The 19,671-nt window shown below is 39.1% G+C and overlaps 1 protein-coding gene across 3 annotated transcripts in view; it reads right to left on the reverse strand.

Moving 5' to 3' along the window:
* LOC117268252 (uncharacterized) overlaps positions 1-12,461 on the reverse strand; it is a 44,474-nt gene extending 32,013 nt beyond the window's left edge. The window contains exons 1-8 of one of the 3 annotated variants that reach the window (XM_078161755.1): positions 12,338-12,461; positions 11,327-11,362; positions 10,914-11,228; positions 10,196-10,504; positions 6,354-6,656; positions 3,901-4,194; positions 2,247-2,540; positions 593-886 (exon numbers count right to left, since the gene is read on the reverse strand). In XM_078161755.1, coding sequence (XP_078017881.1) covers positions 593-886; positions 2,247-2,540; positions 3,901-4,194; positions 6,354-6,656; positions 10,196-10,504; positions 10,914-11,228; positions 11,327-11,362; positions 12,338-12,380 — 1,888 coding nt within the window. In that variant the 5' untranslated portion in view covers positions 12,381-12,461. The remainder of the gene's footprint in view (positions 1-592; positions 887-2,246; positions 2,541-3,900; positions 4,195-6,353; positions 6,657-10,195; positions 10,505-10,913; positions 11,229-11,326; positions 11,363-12,337) is intronic. The other 2 variants (XM_078161756.1, XM_078161757.1) reach the window with 2 other exon arrangements.
* Between the last annotated feature and the right edge of the window lie 7,210 nt (positions 12,462-19,671).

Here is a 19,671-nt window from a genome sequence, read left to right on the forward strand (position 1 = left end):
AAACAGGCCTCCAGTAAGTGAGCCGGGCTTTGAAGCCAAGTTTTGTTGTGGCCAAACTGTGATACTACAATATCTGGTGTCTGTCACGTGATGCCCTGTGGTCCAAAAAGACTTTTTCTCATTGACTGACATGGTGAAAGAAATGTCTGTGAATCAGTGTACAAATTTGTTTGAGCATCACAACCCCTGCAAAATGATTTGTTTCACTATCAGGATTTAATCCATTTGATCCCATAACATTTCGGAAGCCTAGAAGAGCAGCATGATTAAATCAATTTTATCCCCATTCAAGTTAGCGGAGCACTAAGCTTGAAGTTTTGCCGTTCAGCCATCGAAGTAAGACGCACTCAGGGCCTGCTCTACTGGCCGCACAGTGAGGAAATAGTGTCCATCATCCCTGGATTATCGGGGTGATTTTATTTGGGCAGTTGAACCATTTTGGCTTCATGCGCCATCAAACAATTTTCAAACCAGATTAAATAGTCTTGCTATGTTAAAATACAACATTTACTTTTGTTTGAATAATCTTGGTATTGCTATTCTGCCTTCTTTGTTGTATTGTGTTATTTTATTCATTCACTAATTTCCTTACCAGCAACAGAGAGTCTGACAGAGTCGCTTGAGGGGGAGCTGAAGTCTCGACTTGAAACCGTCGTCTGATACTGACACTGGTACGATCCTTCATTGTCAAAGTCCACTTGGACAATGTTAAAAGTAGCCGAGTTGGTACTTGATGTTTGAGTCTTCCTGAATGAGCCTGAGGTCTGCTGCAGAATGAATGTCCCACCTAAATGCTGAGTTGAGATTGAACAAGTGATGCTGACATCCTGACCCCAAGTAACCTCACCAACAGGATTCATAGAGACGCTGGGTTTTGGGAGAATCACTGAAAAAAATAACACAATGTCAGAATGAGAAATAGGTTGAATATGAGCTGTTTTCTTTAGTTTGCTAAATTTCCTTTTCAGTCAAAGTAATAAATGTTTTTTTTTAGCTATCTAGCTGCTAACCGGCATGCACTGAAGTCAAAGCGTAATACAGAAGTGTTAGAATTTATGTTGATAATACTTTGAACAAAGTGCATCTGTGTGAGGTTGGAAGATAATGCTCCACCACGTTATTGTTAGTTAGCTAAATCTATGCTATGTAAGCAATACACTTACCGTACGGGCAATGTAACGTTAAGGTAACATTAATGCTAGACTTGGATAGGTAACAGTCATGCTATGTTAAAATGTTGCAGACTGTGTGTAGTTACGTGAGTGAATTAGTGTTTTTCAGTGTCAGAAAAAATGCACCACAAGCACAAACTATTTTATCTGTTGTTTTATCCTTCATTGTCAAACGTCAAGGCAGGCAACATTTGTTCTGTCATTTATGTTGTTGATTAAAGCAAATATAGAAATAGTGTTATAATTAATTACAGATTCTAACAAAGCCATCAATGTGTTTCTGCATTATTACAATATTAAACATGTTGGCTACAGTCTAACAGAGGACCTATTATGCTTTTCATATTTTATGTCTTAAAGGCCTCTAGAGTGTTACAATGAAGGATGTTCATATTAAACGTAGCCAAAGTTTCAAATAATGAGGTGAACATATGTAGAAATAATCCCCATGTGCAAAAACCCCAGGTTTCTTAATGTTCTGAAACAGGCCTCCAGTAAGTGAGCCGGGCTTTGAAGCCAAGTTTTGTTGTGGCCAAACTGTGATACTGCAATATCTGGTGTCTGTCACGTGATGCCCTGTGGTCCAGAAAGACTTTTTTCTGATTGACTTACTGTGAAAGTGATGTCTGTGAATCAGTGGGAAAAAAAAAAATTGAGCATCACAACCCCTGCAAAATGATTCCTTTCACTATCAGGATTTAATTCATTTGATTCCATAACATTTCGGAAGCCTAGAAGAGCAGCATGATTAAATCAATTTTATCCCCATTCAAGTTAGCGGAGCACTAAGCTTGAAGTTTTGCCAGTCAGCCATCGAAGTAAGATGCACTCAGGGCCTGCTCTACTGGCCGCACAGTGAGGAAATAGTGTCCATCATCCCTGGATTATTGGGGTGATTTTGTTTGGGCAGTTGAACCATTTTGGCTTCATGCGTCATCAAACAATTTTCAAACCAGATTAAATAGTCTTGCTATGTTAAAATACAACATTTACTTTTGTTTGAATAATCTTGGTATTGCTATTCTGCCTTCTTTGTTGTATTGTGTTATTTTATTCATTCACTAATTTCCTTACCAGCAACAGAGAGTCTGACAGAGTCGCTTGAGGGGGAGCTGAAGTCTCGACTTGAAACCGTCGTCTGATACTGACACTGGTACGATCCTTCATTGTCAAAGTCCACTTGGACGATGTTAAAAGTAGCCGAGTTGGTACTTGATGTTTGAGTCTTCCTGAATGAGCCTGAGGTCTGCTGCAGAATGAATGTCCCACCTAAATGCTGAGTTGAGATTGAACAAGTGATGCTGACATCCTGACCCCAAGTAACCTCACCAACAGGATTCATAGAGACGCTGGGTTTTGGGAGTTTCACTGAAAAAAATAACACAATGTCAGAACAAGAAATAGGTTGAATATGAGCTGTTTTCTTTAGTTTGCTAAATTTCCTTTCAAGTCAAAGTAATAAATGTTTTTTTTTAGCTATCTAGCTGCTAACCGGCATGCACTGAAGTCAAAGCGTAATACAGAAGTGTTAGAATTTATGTTGATAATACTTTGAACAAAGTGCATCTGTGTGAGGTTGGAAGATAATGCTCCACCACGTTATTGTTAGTTAGCTAAATCTATGCTATGTAAGCAATACACTTACCGTACGGGCAATGTAACGTTAAGGTAACATTAATGCTAGACTTGGATAGGTAACAGTCATGCTATGTTAAAATGTTGCAGACTGTGTGTAGTTACGTGAGTGAATTAGTGTTTTTCAGTGTCAGAAAAAATGCACCACAAGCACAAACTATTTTATCTGTTGTTTTATCCTTCATTGTCAAACGTCAAGGCAGGCAACATTTGTTCTGTCATTTATGTTGTTGATTAAAGCAAATATAGAAATAGTGTTATAATTAATTACAGATTCTAACAAAGCCATCAATGTGTTTCTGCATTATTACAATATTAAACATGTTGGCTACAGTCTAACAGAGGACCTATTATGCTTTTCATATTTTATGTCTTAAAGGCCTCTAGAGTGTTACAATGAAGGATGTTCATATTAAACGTAGCCAAAGTTTCAAATAATGAGGTGAACATATGTAGAAATAATCCCCATGTGCAAAAACCCCAGGTTTCTTAATGTTCTGAAACAGGCCTCCAGTAAGTGAGCCGGGCTTTGAAGCCAAGTTTTGTTGTGGCCAAACTGTGATACTGCAATATCTGGTGTCTGTCACGTGATGCCCTGTGGTCCAAAAAGACTTTTTTCTGATTGACTTACTGTGAAAGTGATGTCTGTGAATCAGTGGGAAAAAAAAAAATTGAGCATCACAACCCCTGCAAAATGATTCCTTTCACTATCAGGATTTAATCCATTTGATCCCATTACATTTCAGAAGCCTAGAAGAGCAGCATGATTAAATCAATTTTATCCCCATTCAAGTTAGCGGAGCACTAAGCTTGAAGTTTTGCCGTTCAGCCATCGAAGTAAGATGCACTCAGGGCCTGCTCTACTGGCCGCACAGTGAGGAAATAGTGTCCATCATCCCTGGATTATCGGGGTGATTTTATTTGGGCAGTTGAACCATTTTGGCTTCATGCGCCATCAAACAATTTTCAAACCAGATTAAATAGTCTTGCTATGTTAAAATACAACATTTACTTTTGTTTAAATAATCTTGGTATTGCTATTCTGCCTTCTTTGTTGTATTGTGTTATTTTATTCATTCACTAATTTCCTTACCAGCAACAGAGAGTCTGACAGAGTCGCTTGAGGGGGAGCTGAAGTCTCGACTTGGTCCCTTTGTCTGATACTGACACTGGTACGATCCTTCATTGTCAAAGTCCACTTGGACGATGTTAAAAGTAGCCGAGTTGGTACTTGATGTTTGAGTCTTCCTGAATGAGCCTGAGGTCTGCTGCAGAATGAATGTCCCACCTAAATGCTGAGTTGAGATTGAACAAGTGATGCTGACATCCTGACCCCAAGTAACCTCACCAACAGGATTCATAGAGACGCTGGGTTTTGGGAGAATCACTGAAAAAAATAACACAATGTCAGAATGAGAAATAGATTGAATATGAGCTGTTTTCTTTAGTTTGCTAAATTTCCTTTCAAGTCAAAGTAATAAATGTTTTTTGGGGGGTTACCTACGAAGTAGACAACAGCCTGGTCACTAGAAGAAAATGTTGGTATTGAACATTTCTGGAAATCACAAATATATTACATTTGCATGTTTTACACGTATCATATTAATGTTTCTTCAGAGATATAATATATGAGCTGACTTAATCATCCAGATATGGAGAGGATAGTGGATGGTTTGTCACATGAGCAAGACACCTTCAGGGCTGATGAGTGAAGCCAATGCAGAAGTGCCAACAGCTGCAGTGCATCATCTGGCCACTTGGCTGACAAACAGAGCAAATCCCCATAGACTCCCATGTTAAAATGCCCAACTTTACAGCTAAAATAAACATGTTTCCAGCCTGGTGCAAAAACTGGTTTCGGTCTCTATGGCTTATTTCGTCATTAATGACAACTTTAAGGGGTTTGAACATTTTCTCATAATGATCCCGTTTAAATGTTATAAAGGCTTAAAGTTCTGCATAATTAAGCCGTGGCCACTTTGACTGACATGTTGTCAGCCAGGCCTCACCGTAGGCCACTCAACTTGACCTCTTTGCTGTGTTTGACATGTCGGATCCAGCTGGCTGCAGCCTGTCGGAGATTTTTTTGTACACATATCAGACAAGTGATATGATGTGCTGTGCAGATAATTGTACTAACAGACAGATCAAGACACCAGTGCTCCAGTTTTTCAGTAAGTGACATTTTATTATAATTTTATCTATATATGTCAGTGTTGATTAGCATGTATCAGTGTTTTTTTGGCTCACTATCTAGCTGCTAACTGGCGTGCACTAAAGTCAAAGTACAATACAGTTTTTATCAAGCCATTGTTGCCTTTTCTACCAGGACAGTGCAACTAAGAGCAGTTACTTTCTTCACTGTTGTGTTTTCTGGTGGGATAGTGCAACAAAAAACGGTTGTCATTGAGTCCTTATTGCTTTTTTGGCCAGGATAGTGAAATGTAAAGCGGTTGCTTTTTACTGTGACATCACTGCATTTCTAAGCAGAACTGTGTCAAGCGGCAACCTTCAGGGCTTATGAGTGAAGTCAATGCGGAAGTGCCAAAAATTGCAGTGAATCATCCCGCCACTTAGGGCTGGCTGACAAACAGAGCAAATCCCCATAGACTCCCATGTTAAAATGCCCAACTTTAAAACTAAACCCTTGTACTGTATTCGTTTGTACCTCACACCCCCGGTATTCGCGGGTCATACTGACCCAATTTTGTTTGACTGATATAAAGCATGTAGCATAAAATTATCACCCAATTCTGTGTTTCATGTTGTTAGTCAACTTCACTCCAACTTACTGAAACAAATTTTACACTTTTTTTTTTTTTAAATTTAGGACGTCATAGACCTCATTTGCGTAAAAGTATACCTAATTTTTGAGTACAAATAATTTGTAATTATGAATTCTGAGTTTGAATATAAATTGATACATTTTTACAGAGTGGTATATGTCAGAGTTTAGTCAAATATATTTTTTGAAACCATTTCAAATTTTTGAATGGCAGCAAATACTAACACTCCTGGTATTTGCGGGTCATATTGATCCGGTTTTGTTTGACTGGTTATAAAGCATAAAGAATAAAGTATCACACATTTCTGTTTCACATTTTTAGCCAACTTCAATTCAACTCATCACCACAAATACTACACACCTAATTGATGGTCAATAGACCTCATTTACATGAAATAATACCTTGTTTTTGAATAAATAAACAGAAATCATTTTGGATTATCAAAGAATATTAGCCAGGATATTTTCAGGTCAGAATTGACTGATGCAATTTTATTCACAAATAACAAATAGAGCAAAGTTTCAGTTTCAAATTCAACAAAATGTATTTACAACGACCAACAGTTATTGCCAAAAATCATCAAACTCCGACTCTTTCAACTGACAACAGAACAAAAACAGCTGCTGCAGAAGCTGAAGCACCCTTGGAGGAGTATAATCACTCTACTCATCTAACTGAAGTGAATAAATGTATTTCCCAAGATGTTGAACTACTACTTTGAATGAAATATCAAGTTCAGGGAATAGATTAATTTCCTTACCAGTAACAGAAAATCTGATGGAGTCACTTAAGGGGGAGCTGAAGTCTTGACTCGAAACCGTCGTCCGATACTGACACTGGTACGATCCTTCGTCATTAAAGTTGACTTTAGGTATTTTAAACATAGCAGAGTTGGAACTCGAACTTTGGGTCTTTCTGAATGAACCTGAAGTCTTTCTCAAAGTGAATGTTGCACTCAAAAGCTGTTGAGTTTGAGTTGAGACCAAACAAGTGATGCCGACATTCTGACCCCAGGTAACCTCCCCAGCAGGATTCATTGAGATTCTGGGCTTTGGGAGGATTGCTGAAAAATAGCACAATGATATAACATTAAATGTATTACAGCTTTGATCATAGCTGTATTTGTTTTTTTCAATAAGCATGTGGTGTATAAAGATGTGAACATTAACAATATCCTATCTCTGTTACACTATAAACATTTGATCAGACAAACAGGTTCTATGACTTTAGTACTCTTTCATTTTTAGAGAGTGGCAACGCTTGCAAGTGTCAAGCAGATTTACTGTAAGGAGGAAGTGTTTATGTTCTGCTACTTTGGAATGACACAGCTTGATTCTGCTTAGCAATGCTGACTTGGGGATGTAAGAACTTGTAAAATTACTCTTCTGAATTTACTTCATCTCACATTGAAGTGAACAGTGTGTCAAAGTAGAAAACATATAAAAAAATGACCATTTGGCTCTTCTGTTTTTCATTAGCATTGAAGAAATGCAAGAAAAACACACACACACACACACACACAGAAAAATCTACATCCAGAGCCATGCATTTTTGGATGGACAAACTGTACAGAGCTGTAAAGTTGTCCACCATGTACCATTTGCAGCTAGCTAACCGTAGCTGATTGTTTTGTCTGTGACAAAATAGATCAACAAGAAAAAGGTCAAATACTAACAAGCTGAAAGGGGGCAACAAGCGGAGTTGGACATATTTCGGTCATCAAAACAATTCCCCTCCAGACAGACAGCAGTCCAATTACATGGCCTAGTTGAGCTGTAACTGTAGCTCAACTTGTGCATGTAAATGTACTGAATGATTTAAAACCAGAAATACAGTGATGCAATAATATTTATTAAGGATGGGAAAAAACTACATTGGCTAAGTAGAGTGCCCCAAGACTGAGTTCTAAAACCTGGAAATGAGTTAGCATTTTAGTGCTCCTGGTTACCTCATCTAAAAGTCAATGGATATTTTGAATGGCTTTTGGTTAGATGTCTGAAATAAAGTCTGTGGTTAAAACAAGGCTAAAAGACTTTCAAATTTTGTTCTACAACATAAAATACATCAGTAAATACCCAATTCATGAATTTTGAAGCTTTATGTATGTTACAAAAGGTGGTTAATGACAAGTGGCTAAATGACCACTGCATAACGACATCGTTGAGGTAGGGATGTTAAATCATACGACCACAGTGAAGTTCGTTTGTATCCTAATGTAAGCTTTTTACTTCCTGCGACTGCATTTAGGCTTCAAAAATCATAAAAGTGCTGTTTATTTCTATCATAAATGTTTGTTCACCACAGAGCTTATTTTCTGCTATAATCCAAAATCCAAAGGGTTTTGACAATGGAACCAGGGCGACACCAACTTTCGTATTGGCCTAAAGATAAACATCAAAAATGTGATGCACCTAAATTTTTACATATCCCACATATTTTGAATAGCTGCGATCACATGACCAATGTGCTGACAGCAGCAAACAAGGAAGCAGTCCCAAGCACTTGTAAGGCGGCAGGTTGGGTTGGTGCATAGGTCACAAAAAAACTGACTTTTGACCGGAACTTTTCCCTGGAGTCACATATTGGGATCCATGTTAACTTTGAATCATTTTACCGTACACCTACCATGTTTCTTTTCCTAAACCTAACCACAGTAACTTTTATTGCCTAAACATAACCTCCATAACTTTCCATTAATTATATTACTGTATGTTAAGGACATAACGTCATTCATAGGGCACAAATTCGTAGGATATCATACAAACTGTTCAATGAGAATAAGTTGTTTTGTTATATGCCCCTTACATGTTACGTTTGGCTTAATTTCCTGCCCTTATGTGTTTTCCCGCCTGTTTTCCACCACACCTGTGTTCTTTGATCTTATCAACTCTGTCTAATCACTCATGCTCTCCTTTGTGTATTAATAGTCCAATATACACATATAATATGAACTTCCCGGGTATGAAGGATATGATGTGGAGTTTTGTCTCATTTAAGTCCAGAGATCAACTGTCTTTATGCTGTCTCATCCAAATGCGTCAAATATCACCACTTTGTCACTTTGCCTTTTATGTCTTGATATGATGCGCTAGGTCGCCTCCTGCATCTGTTTGTCATGTTTAGTGATGGTGGAAGGTGCCTTTTTGTGTTGGTGTCTGATGCTGAAATCACTGACAAAGTGGTGGTATATGATGAGTTTGGAATGAGAGGGGGTTGGTAATTTACATGATGATGTAAATAAAATGTTGTTTTCATATTAAAGAGAAAACAGGACAATAAAATGAATTGGGATGCATCTGAAATGAATGGGGATGCACTAGTAGCTACAGAACAGGCAAGCCACAGCAATGAAAAATACTGTGGAATATAATATATAAATTATTTATTTTAATTAAACACTCTCCGATGACACATCAATGCTGAAAAGGATGTTAAATGTGGTTTAAGCTAATGGTTAGTGTTGATATATCCTCTGCCTCTGAGAAGTGCTGCGCCGTTGCAAGTGGCTGTTTACTATGTTTACCCTCATTAAATCACCTGAAAACAACACCAGGCTGCTTCAGTATAACCATACAGACCTCTTCACGCATCAAACTGGTCTGTTATATCTGGAAATTCAGCTTTTGTATAACAGAGTCATCTAGTTACAAAAGTAGCCTCTTATGTTTTATTCTTTAAACACAATGCAGTGCAAACACTGTTGTGTAACATTTATTAATAAGCTATTACTATGACCATGTACAAGGTGAGATATGTTAGAAATATTGTAAAATAGCGTTGGTTTGCTGAGCTGTTGTCACATTTACCTGTAATTAGCACAGCTGTGTCAGAGCTATGAGACCAGTGATGTGACTGGCTGAGAGAGTTATTAGAAATTAACTACACCCACTGATGTAGGCTAAATTCCCCTTTGCCCAACCCTTCTGAATATTGTGCTGCTACATGAACCTAAATAAAATGTGTGCATGGACAAGCCCACACAGTCTGTGTGCTTATTATTTAAATCAACTGATGGTGTGAGAAAGTAAGCTGAGGGCGCAATGCATGCTTTTGCACCTCCGTTGAACCACGCCCGCGCAAAAGGGGGAACTTAGAGAGAGAGAACTGAAACAGGGGCATAACTTTATTTGGTGATCATGTAATGTGCTTCAGTGTTAATCCACTGTTTTATTAATGGAGTGTATAAAACTGCATGAACACTACAGAAAGTGACAACCACAGTTTAAACTGTGACAGTTGTCTCATGTCTCCCTTATACTGTATGTGCTTTGGTATTGTCTGTATATGCCTCTCCACTAAAGTTTGTGTTTTCACTTTTGTATGTGGTGTGTGTTTCGACAGAGCATGGCTGTCAGTCCACCACTGTGGTCCAGGCTGAGAGATCTCAACAACTATTGGATGGATTGCCATGGAATTTGGTACATTCATCCTCAGGAAACTCCCCTGACTTCTCCTCCAGTTTCACCCTGAGGTTTGCATTTTAGGTCTTCATAAAATTTATTGACAACTATTGGATGGGTTGCCATAAGAAATGTGCAGACATTCATTGTACTTTGGAGCTAGCCAGACCAGCTGATGTAAAATCATAACAAGTTTTCTCACCTGAACACACCACACCAGCATCCTCACTGTGTCCACAGTTATGTTTCCCAAATCCATTGTGCTGACACTGAGTTATAGACCTTTCACTTCCTGAACAGCCCACATCATCAAGCCAGATCTGTCCGGTTCCTTCACCAAAGTGAGCTGAGTCAGGGGCACTCAGTGCCGTGCCACAGCCCAGCTCTCTGCACGCCACCATAGCATCTTTTAAGTCCCAACCATCATCACAGACTGTTCCCCAGACATTGTTGTAATTGATTTCAACTCTTCCAGAGCACAAGGTAGACCCAGACAATCTGATTGGCACACCTAGGCACAGAATACAGGTGTCAAATCATTGCTGTGGAGGGGTAGCTGTCATTTAGTCATGACACAAACCACTTCTGTAAGACACATTTGGAAAAAGTTATTGTTAATTTACGTACTTTTCAACACTTGCACGGAAAGGGAGATATAACACTTCTCAAAGTTGATCAAACACTGGATAAACTTCTTCACATACATTACAGTTTAAGTTACAGTGTATTTAGCAACATTTCACACTTGTTACTCTGTTCTTCAGTTCTAAAAGCGTGCTCCAGTGTGTGGTGACCAGGTCTTCGACAGTGCTGCATCTGAGCAGCTCATGACAAGCCAGAAAGACTAAAGGACAGAGCTGTTCAAATATACAGAAAATGATACATTTTATTGAAAACACTTTATCCAAAGGTTTTCTCACCTGAACACACCACACCAGCGTCCTCACCATGTCCACAGTTGTGTGTCCCATATCCATTGTGCTGACACTGAGTTAGAGACCTTTCACTTCCTGAACAGCCCACATCATCAAGCCAGATTTGACCAGTTCCTGCACCAAAGTGGGCCGAGTGAAAGGCACTCAGTGCCGCACCACAGTGCATCTGTCTGCACACCACGCCAGCATCAGTTAAGTCCCAGTTGTCATCACAGACTGTTCCCCAGATGTTGTTGTAATAGATTTCAACTCTCCCAGCACAGTGACTAGACCCAGACCCAGCCAGTCTGATCTGACCATCTATCATAAACATTACATACAATATTTTAATATTTTACACAGACTTAAAACTGAAAAACTAAAAGGTTTTTATGCATCACACAGGAGAATGGACTGACCTGCAGCAGGTGGAGTACAGGTCAAACATAGAGAGACTATAGGAGAGAACAGAAAAGAATAATATGACTTATAACATTCAGTTAGCTGACAAGTGCATAAATAGTAATAATGATAATAATAATAACAGTTTTATGAAAACAGCATTTTTCAGGCTTGAGCACAAAGTCCGACCCCCCACCTATGACATACAAAAGTAAGAAAATGAAAGTGCATATATCAAACAGCACTGAGCGTTTACAGATGGAGGTGTAAGTGCACTGTTCTTATGAAATGTAATGCACCAAAATACATCATTTTAATGACAGTAATTTCTGTCATTAACAAAGGACGTGGTCCTGTTAGGTCAGGGATGGATGGTGGATGGGACACAAAACACAGGACTTTACCCAGGAAATGGGTGTTTGGAACCATGTAAACATGGTGTTATTTCATATATTAATAACTATGAAAGAGGTGCCCCCTTTTTGTTTTGCTTCAGCACCTGCCAGAAAAAATGTCTGTGCACAGGACTGCTTTTCTACGTCATTAAAACTGAACATGTGTGTCTTGTCTTAGAGATGTTTTGTAATCGATTGAAACAGGCCACAAGTTACCCCAAAGTTCTTTGCCACAGATTCAACATCACAATAAAAAAAAAAAAAAAAAAATTCAAAGTAAGGGCTGAAGATATCCACTGATGTTGCTGGAGGAATTATTTATGCTGTACTGTTATTTTTCTTATAATAAAAAAAGGAACCGTTCACGCTCTGCTGGAGACAAGGCAGTTACATTTGTTTGTGGGAGATTAATGAGTATGTTGATGGTGTTGAATAAAATGTGAGGATTATGCTATTGGCAAATAAGGAGAAAGATCTTTACACTGAAAAATGAGTGTTAAACAAGTCATTTCTGTGCTATACAATAAAATATATATAAATATATAAAAGATTTACAAAATAATATACAAAAATACATAAACAAACAAACACAAAAGCTGCTTTCCTAATAAAATGTTGAAATGTTTATCTTACCCAGAATAAAATAGCAAAGCTTTCTCTGTTGTATATTCCCCATCGCTGACAAACAGGCTGCTGTGTATCATTTATCAGTGACAGAACAGACGACACAAAACTGAACTAAAAACCGCGTTGCACAGAAAAACTTAACACCCTTGTCCTTCCTGGAAGATGTTCTCTTTCTTTGTCAGTACTTTTTTTCAGCTGAAACTACAGGGTAAACCAGTAAAAATGCTGCAGCACCAAACCACAACATGTATCATAAAGTCTGCCTAATATATTTTTTTATTAATCAACAGAGAGTTCAACAGCTCTGTCAGCTGTATGTCTTTCACACAGGTTTGCATATTTGTGCATAAAGGGAGTACAGAACATGCATGCACTGCATTTTTGAGCTTAGTTATGTATGATGTCATGCAATTATTTGTAGAATAAAATATTTCTTTAAAGATGCAATAATACATTTTTGGCAAGTAAGAAGCAAAAATTCCACATATACACAGCCATCACCATATTCCTAGTTTATAAAGGTTATTTATGTATTTATTGTCAACAACTAACAGTTTGTAAACCCCTCCCCTGTAATGACTATTGTCCAGTCATAGTTAGGCAACTGTAACTAGACACAACAGGACTATCAAGCTTTAACTGTATTTATTTATTTGATATTGACTTAAATGGCATTCTGTAGTTTTATGACACAAATTCAGGAAATACTGCTGGTCTACAACCATCTGACATGTTCCACCAGCACGGTCATGTTGGTCTGCTATCACCTAACACCAGCTTTATCAACCTGGCTGCTCACCTCTCAACCAGCTGCACAAAACTGGTCTACTAGCTGATCACCAGCTTGAGCAAACTGGCCCACCATGTAAATCCAGCTAGAACCAGCAGCCAACACAATCAATGGTCACCAGCCAGAAATAAGAAGCCTGCCTATGTCTACCTGTCTGAAATCAGTGAACCATTCCTTCAAAATTACCAAGAATTTCAAATGTAAATCTGCCTCCATGACTGCTGCTAATGTATGTGCAAGAATGGAAAGCTGGACAGGCTTAGTGACGGTAATTAAGAGGGTCAAGGCTTAGCTAATGTATCATTTCTTACATCACTGTACCCTGAATTATGTGTTGGTCTCCTTCTGGCTCTTTCATGAACATACTGTATTCTCACTCAGTTGTCAACATATATTCACACGGGTTGTTTGTTACAAACGTCAGACATGGAGGACAGACAGACCGATACAGACATAAATAGAAAAGGAACCCAGAAAAGGTGTGTTCAGGTCTTCATTTAGAGAATTGCTTTAGGGTATATATTGCATTTGATTATTATTATTATTATTATTGTTGATATTATTATTATCATTGTATTATTATTATTATTATTATTATTATTATCATCACTATCATTATAATTATATTGCTATTATCATTATCATTTTATTATTATTATCATCACGCTTATTATTATCATTAGTAGGTATAAAATCAGCTGTCTCTACCCTTTATGAACAGCAGCCCGTCAGTCTGCAGGATCTTACAGGATCCATCACATGCTGTTATTTGTTTGAGTGGCTCCCCTGAGGATGCAGACTTTGTTGTAGGCTGCAGGACAGAGTTCCCGTGGCTGTCCAGCTCCTAAACTCCCATCATCCCCTTCCCCTCCCTCCCCTCCCCATCATGAAGATAAACAGCACTGCGGCACTTTTTAGAGAACTTTTTAATTAACCTTTGCATGTACCTTTGATTTACTGATTAACTGATTGATTGATTCCAAAAATTCAAACAAAATAGGTTCCAGAGAGTTACATAGCAGAACTTATAACAGAATATTTAAGATAAGTGCAAGAACATAAAGAACCCCCCTAGAAAAATATTTACAAGACCTGTCTTTCATTAATCATGCCTATGGGAGCTAAAGCCCCTGAAAGAGAACTGTTTTGTACAGTCTCTTTCTTGTGCTGCTACACTGGTAACTTACCTGAGTGAAGTAATTTTTGCAATGTGGTGCAGCCTAATTTTGAGAAACACAGACACTACTAACCTCAGTAAGTTTGAATGGTGGTTGTCAATACCAAATTGTGTTTCTTTGATATGTTCCCTGGGCAAAAACACATCCTCTGTGCCAATCTCTTCCCGGACAACATGTGTCACCACTGACACCTTGAGAGCTTGCCCTGATTGGAGCTGGCGAATCAACCGCTCTGCTACTTTCACCACCTTCACTGTGCCATCCTGTGCTGCCACGTTGCCTCGCCCACTTGGTGAGACGCCACATCGGACCATCAGACGCCGGAAGATGCCCTGGAGCTCCAGCAGTTCCAGCCCCCTTAAAGGAAAAAAACAACAGACACACACACACACATACACACACACACACACACACATGCACAGTAATTTAAAAGATCTTTTCTGATTGTTTTTTTAAAGACTGTAAAATGTGAACCCTACCTGATGCTCTGATTGAATTAAAGAGAAGCTCCAAGTGATCTTGGCTAAACCGGTAGGTGCAGACATACCGATGGACTTGGAGCAGCTCAGGTATCATCAGCATCAAGGTGTCAATGTGGATGACAAACCCGATGACAGACAGGTACCTTCAAGAGAAAATGTTTTATTTCCCTGATCATGTTAAAACAAGACACCTCAAGGAAGCACCTAGGAAATTTGTTCACTGAAAGCGATAAATTGATTTTGCAACCATATCCCGCAGAAGCGAAACAGCAAAGGGTGACAGGGATGGCCACAGTCATAGATCTTTTGCTTCTGTGGCATCCCTTGCGGATAAACTGTCCTGCCAATTTAATGGGAACAAAATTACTGTGTGCTTCTTACAGGGTTGCAAACCTTATTTTCTTCTAGGATGCTGAACCAACTACAGGAACAATATTATAACACAGAACAGGGAAAGCTTGACTGCGCGTCGGGAGTTATTTTTCAACCGTCACCAGCTCACTAGACATTATTTCTTACTTAATTGGGCCAGTGGTGTTCATTATTTGGGCTGTATGCCTTCAGAATCAGAATTAGAATCTTTATTATTCACAGCTCACACAAATACAGACAGGAAAATGTAAAGCATCACATGCAGTCATACTTATGTAAATAGAAACGCCACAACAATAAAATATAATAAAACGCAAATAAGCCTAGAACAACAATCAGCATTTACCTGTAACATGTTGTGTGCAAGCTTCAGCATGTGGCAGGCATCCATCATGACAAACACTCTCTCACCAGTCACTGGATGTGCAAAAGGTTCACGAGGGTTTCCCTTGAGTTCTCAGCCGAGTTGGTTGCACATGCTGATGTTAGATGCATGTCCATCCATTGTCATGCACACCACTCTCAGACCATGAGCATGAAGTTCTTCCAATGCATGAACAACTAAGACCTACAGTGTTTCTGGTGAGAGAGCACTGCTCAGATAGTAAGCAATTGGAGCTTTCCAATGCTTGTATGCCAACCACCAGAAACATGAGAGCCTCAGAGGCAACATCTGTCTCATTAAATCCATCCCCCATATCCACAAACCCTGACATTGTTTGAGTTTGGGGATTGTATTGCACATTTTTTTTATGACCATGGCCTCCAGCATCAGTGTCACCCATTCATATTTAGTCTGGTCTTCCTCGCATCTTCTTCCCAGCATGTCCAGCATCATCTTATTTAGGCCAGGCTTAGCATCGACAGAAGTCAGCCACCTTTGTAAAAATAACAAGTAGTAATTTAACCACTTTAACCCTTATGGAAAAAACTACTAAACTAACTACTAAGCACCTGCTTAGGGCCCCGTGACCACTAGGGGGGGCCCAAGAGCAATTAACTTCAAAGAATAAATAATAATAATTTATTATTTTTTAGCCTATAATAGCAAATTAGCCAGCTAACGTTAGTTCAAAGCCAGAGAAACTTCTCTTTTAACTGGAAGGTTAGATAGCTTACTATTCAAGCGTTTTTGTGTTTGTGTATGAATAAGTTGATCCTCGGTGTATATATGCCGGGTCGCTTTTTGGCATCAAAACAATGTTTGATAGCAAATGTTTAATAACAACTAACATTAATTACAGACGTGGTGCCGTTTGCTAGCAATATGTTTTTGCATTAATGAATTAACTTTGTTAACTCATAATTTGAGATATGTTGTTTGCTGCAGAGCATAGTAATTTATGTGAGTAAATAAACATATTCCTTTTACATCAACTCCCTATTATGCTCATGAGTTACATGAAACTTCCCCAGGAGCACTGTTAAAGTATTTTGGAGGAGGCACTGACTCAGCCCAGGGGCAATCAACTCCTCAGGCTCAGCCAAGGCTAATGAAACAGGTGAGGGAAAAACTGTCACCATATATATTTCATTTCTAGTCAGATTATCTCATTAAGATATACTAATATAACAAGACATAATCATATGACAAGGGACATGTTTTTCATCTTAGATCCATCTCCATTCTCTGTGCCCACTGTCCCCTCTGTGTCTGCTGCATCCTCAGCTCTACCTGGTAAGTTAACAACCAAACAGCCTTTGTAATTGCTCAGTGTACTGCAGGACATTCTGAGATGAATCATTTTGTCCAAAAATATTAATTTAATTTCCCTATATTTTACTGCTTATTTATTTAGAAAATAAGCAGCATCATTTTCAAGTGTAATATGACATCTAACATGGCTAGCTTTTGTTGTTGTTGTTTTTCGTCTTATGTCCATCTCCATCCTCTGACCCATCCTCTGTGCCCACTGTCCCCTCTGTGTCTGCTACAACCTCAGCTCTACCTGGTAAGATAACAACAAAACAGCCTTTGTAATTTTATTTTATTTATAAACCATTTTTGTTACCTCGTTTCAGGTGCCACTGTTCATTTACATCATTATTTAAGTATTTGTTTGATATTTTTTAAATTATATTTAATACTGTATGTTTTTGTACATTTGCTGTTGCAGTTTATTTAAAACAAACAAAAAATAATAAAGCAGATTGTGTTTACAGTAAATGACTGGTTTATTTTGTTACTTTTAGTTGGCCTAGATGACATTTGGTATCCCACTTAGTACTATATCACTTTGAATATTAAGTGTAAATTAACCCCAGGCTGCTCTTTTAGCTGAATTTACTACCATTTCAGATTAAAAACCATAGATGGGTAAAACATGCCAGGCTGCTCTTTGAGGTTTTATGTATTGATTCTCTGTGTGACCAGTAGGGGGAGTTGCTGACTTTGCCAAATATTAATTGAAAGATTTTTCTGCAAGTTTGCAAATCTGTTGTCTGCTTCCATGGCCTTAATCACTGTGGATTACAATCTAACTACAACAAAAAGTTCTAACCTCTAGTTTTACAAGTGATGACCGAGTAGAACATGAAATAACATATAGTAGGTGTGTGAATGATCAATAATCAGTATTATTGGCAGTAATAGAGGGCCCCAAAATCAAATTTTGCTTAGGGCCCCATGGAGGCTTGGGCCGGCCCTGCCGCTAACCGACATAATCTTACTCATGTCGGTGATTTCGGCACTTTCCTCGTGCCGTTCCCTCGAAAAATTAAAAAAAAAAACTATGCCTTGTAAGTCACGTGACTCCGCCCTCTCCATCTAGCATGCATTCAGACTGACGCAGCCTACGTGGAGGAGACTGACACAAACCCGAGCCAACAAATCAACTCGAGCAGCTTGTACCCAAAAACAGGGTTTTCCCTGCCTATCTAAGACAAAGGCGGGCCGCCCGGGTGATTTTGGCCGCTGCCTTGGTTAAAGCGTGTGTGCGTGCATGGGGGGCGTCCAGATGTAGCGTCTTTTGCGCGCACAAAGCCATTACTTTCAATGTAGATGCGCGTCATGCGCGCTCACAACCCAAAGCAACACCGTAGCGGCGCACATTTGGTACAACGTACTTGTTTTTTTCGTCTGGCGCACAGCTCCACGGACCTGCTTCTCCCTCCAGTGTTGTGTCAGATCCCGGTTCGTCGCCTCCGAGATGTAGAATGTGTATTATAGAAGAGAAACACACTTTTCAGGACCACTGACTTGTATCATCAGAACAGAAATGTTCTATGATTTTCAGCCTCCTTTCACAAACGACAAACAAGAGGAAAAATGACAGGCACCCTTCAACTAGTGCTTCCACAAATCAACTGTTGCTGTCACAGGCTTTTACAAATGCCACACAATGTGGAAATGATTCAAGAATAATAGTCGAGCACATACCCCCCCCCCCCCCCCCCCCCCCCAAAAAAAAAAATCGTTCATTAATTGTAATCGAGGTGAAAGCTGATTTTAAGTAATATCGCCCAGCCCTAACTGAGATATTAAGTGACTCAGTGAATCAGCAGCATGTAGGCTACAATTTATTTAGCACTTATTTCCCTTGGACCCCCCTGCAGTACACTTAGTCAGTGTGTATCAATTTCTGTATGTTTTAATACTTGCCTAAAATTACAAAATGTACTTATATTGCACCACTAAACTTACTGAATAAAGCACATTCACATTACAAATCAGTGTATCTCCAATGCTATTTGGCATTTTGGAGACAGGCTCATTTGTCTTACATTACTGTGTGCGCACACTTTTTCACTGGTACCTTCATCTGTGCTCATCTATTTCTGATCCAGACGAAACAAAGGGTTTTACGGGGAGCCAGATTATCCGCAGAGGATTCCCCCTTTCAAAACAAACAGACCTGGGGCCTCATTTATAAAAGAGTGCTTAGGATTCATACTAAAAGTTGACGTGCGCCCAAAAGCTGAAAATGGCGTGCGCCAAAAAATAATCTGATTTATAAAACCGAGTGCACGCACACTTGCACGCAATGTTCTCTTTATAAATCACAGACCTCCTGGAGTTGTGCGCACCCAGATCTGCCTCATATGCCGCCCTCTACACGCCCTAGTTCAACCATAAATGGTCATGCAAATCACCTCATGAATGCGATCTGCATATAAATAAGTCGGCATGCAAGTGTTCTCTCGTTGTGAGTCATGGTGACGGGTGAGAAACGAACCAAAAAACGGAATTTCTCCGAGACCGAGCTAGAGACCCTTTAACGGGAGGTGGAGGACAGAAGAAAGATTTTATTTGGTGGCCACAGCAGCGGGATCACTAATAAAAGAAAGCGAAAAAAAGTGGCAACATATCAACGCTGCTGATGCTGTCAACTGTGTCTGTGGGACTGTCTGATCTAATGGTAGACCAAATATTACTCCTTTACCAACATGTAGTTAATATGTTGCTTTTAAATTTGAGGATGTTTGACACTGATGTGCGACATAAAGAATCACATTTATTAAAGGTGGAGGCAAAAAGGAGTATGTGCCAGTGCCATCTTGCGCAATTACGCACGAGGG

This window comes from Epinephelus lanceolatus, chromosome 18, assembly GCF_041903045.1.
Source record: "Epinephelus lanceolatus isolate andai-2023 chromosome 18, ASM4190304v1, whole genome shotgun sequence".
NCBI lineage: Eukaryota > Metazoa > Chordata > Actinopteri > Perciformes > Serranidae > Epinephelus > Epinephelus lanceolatus.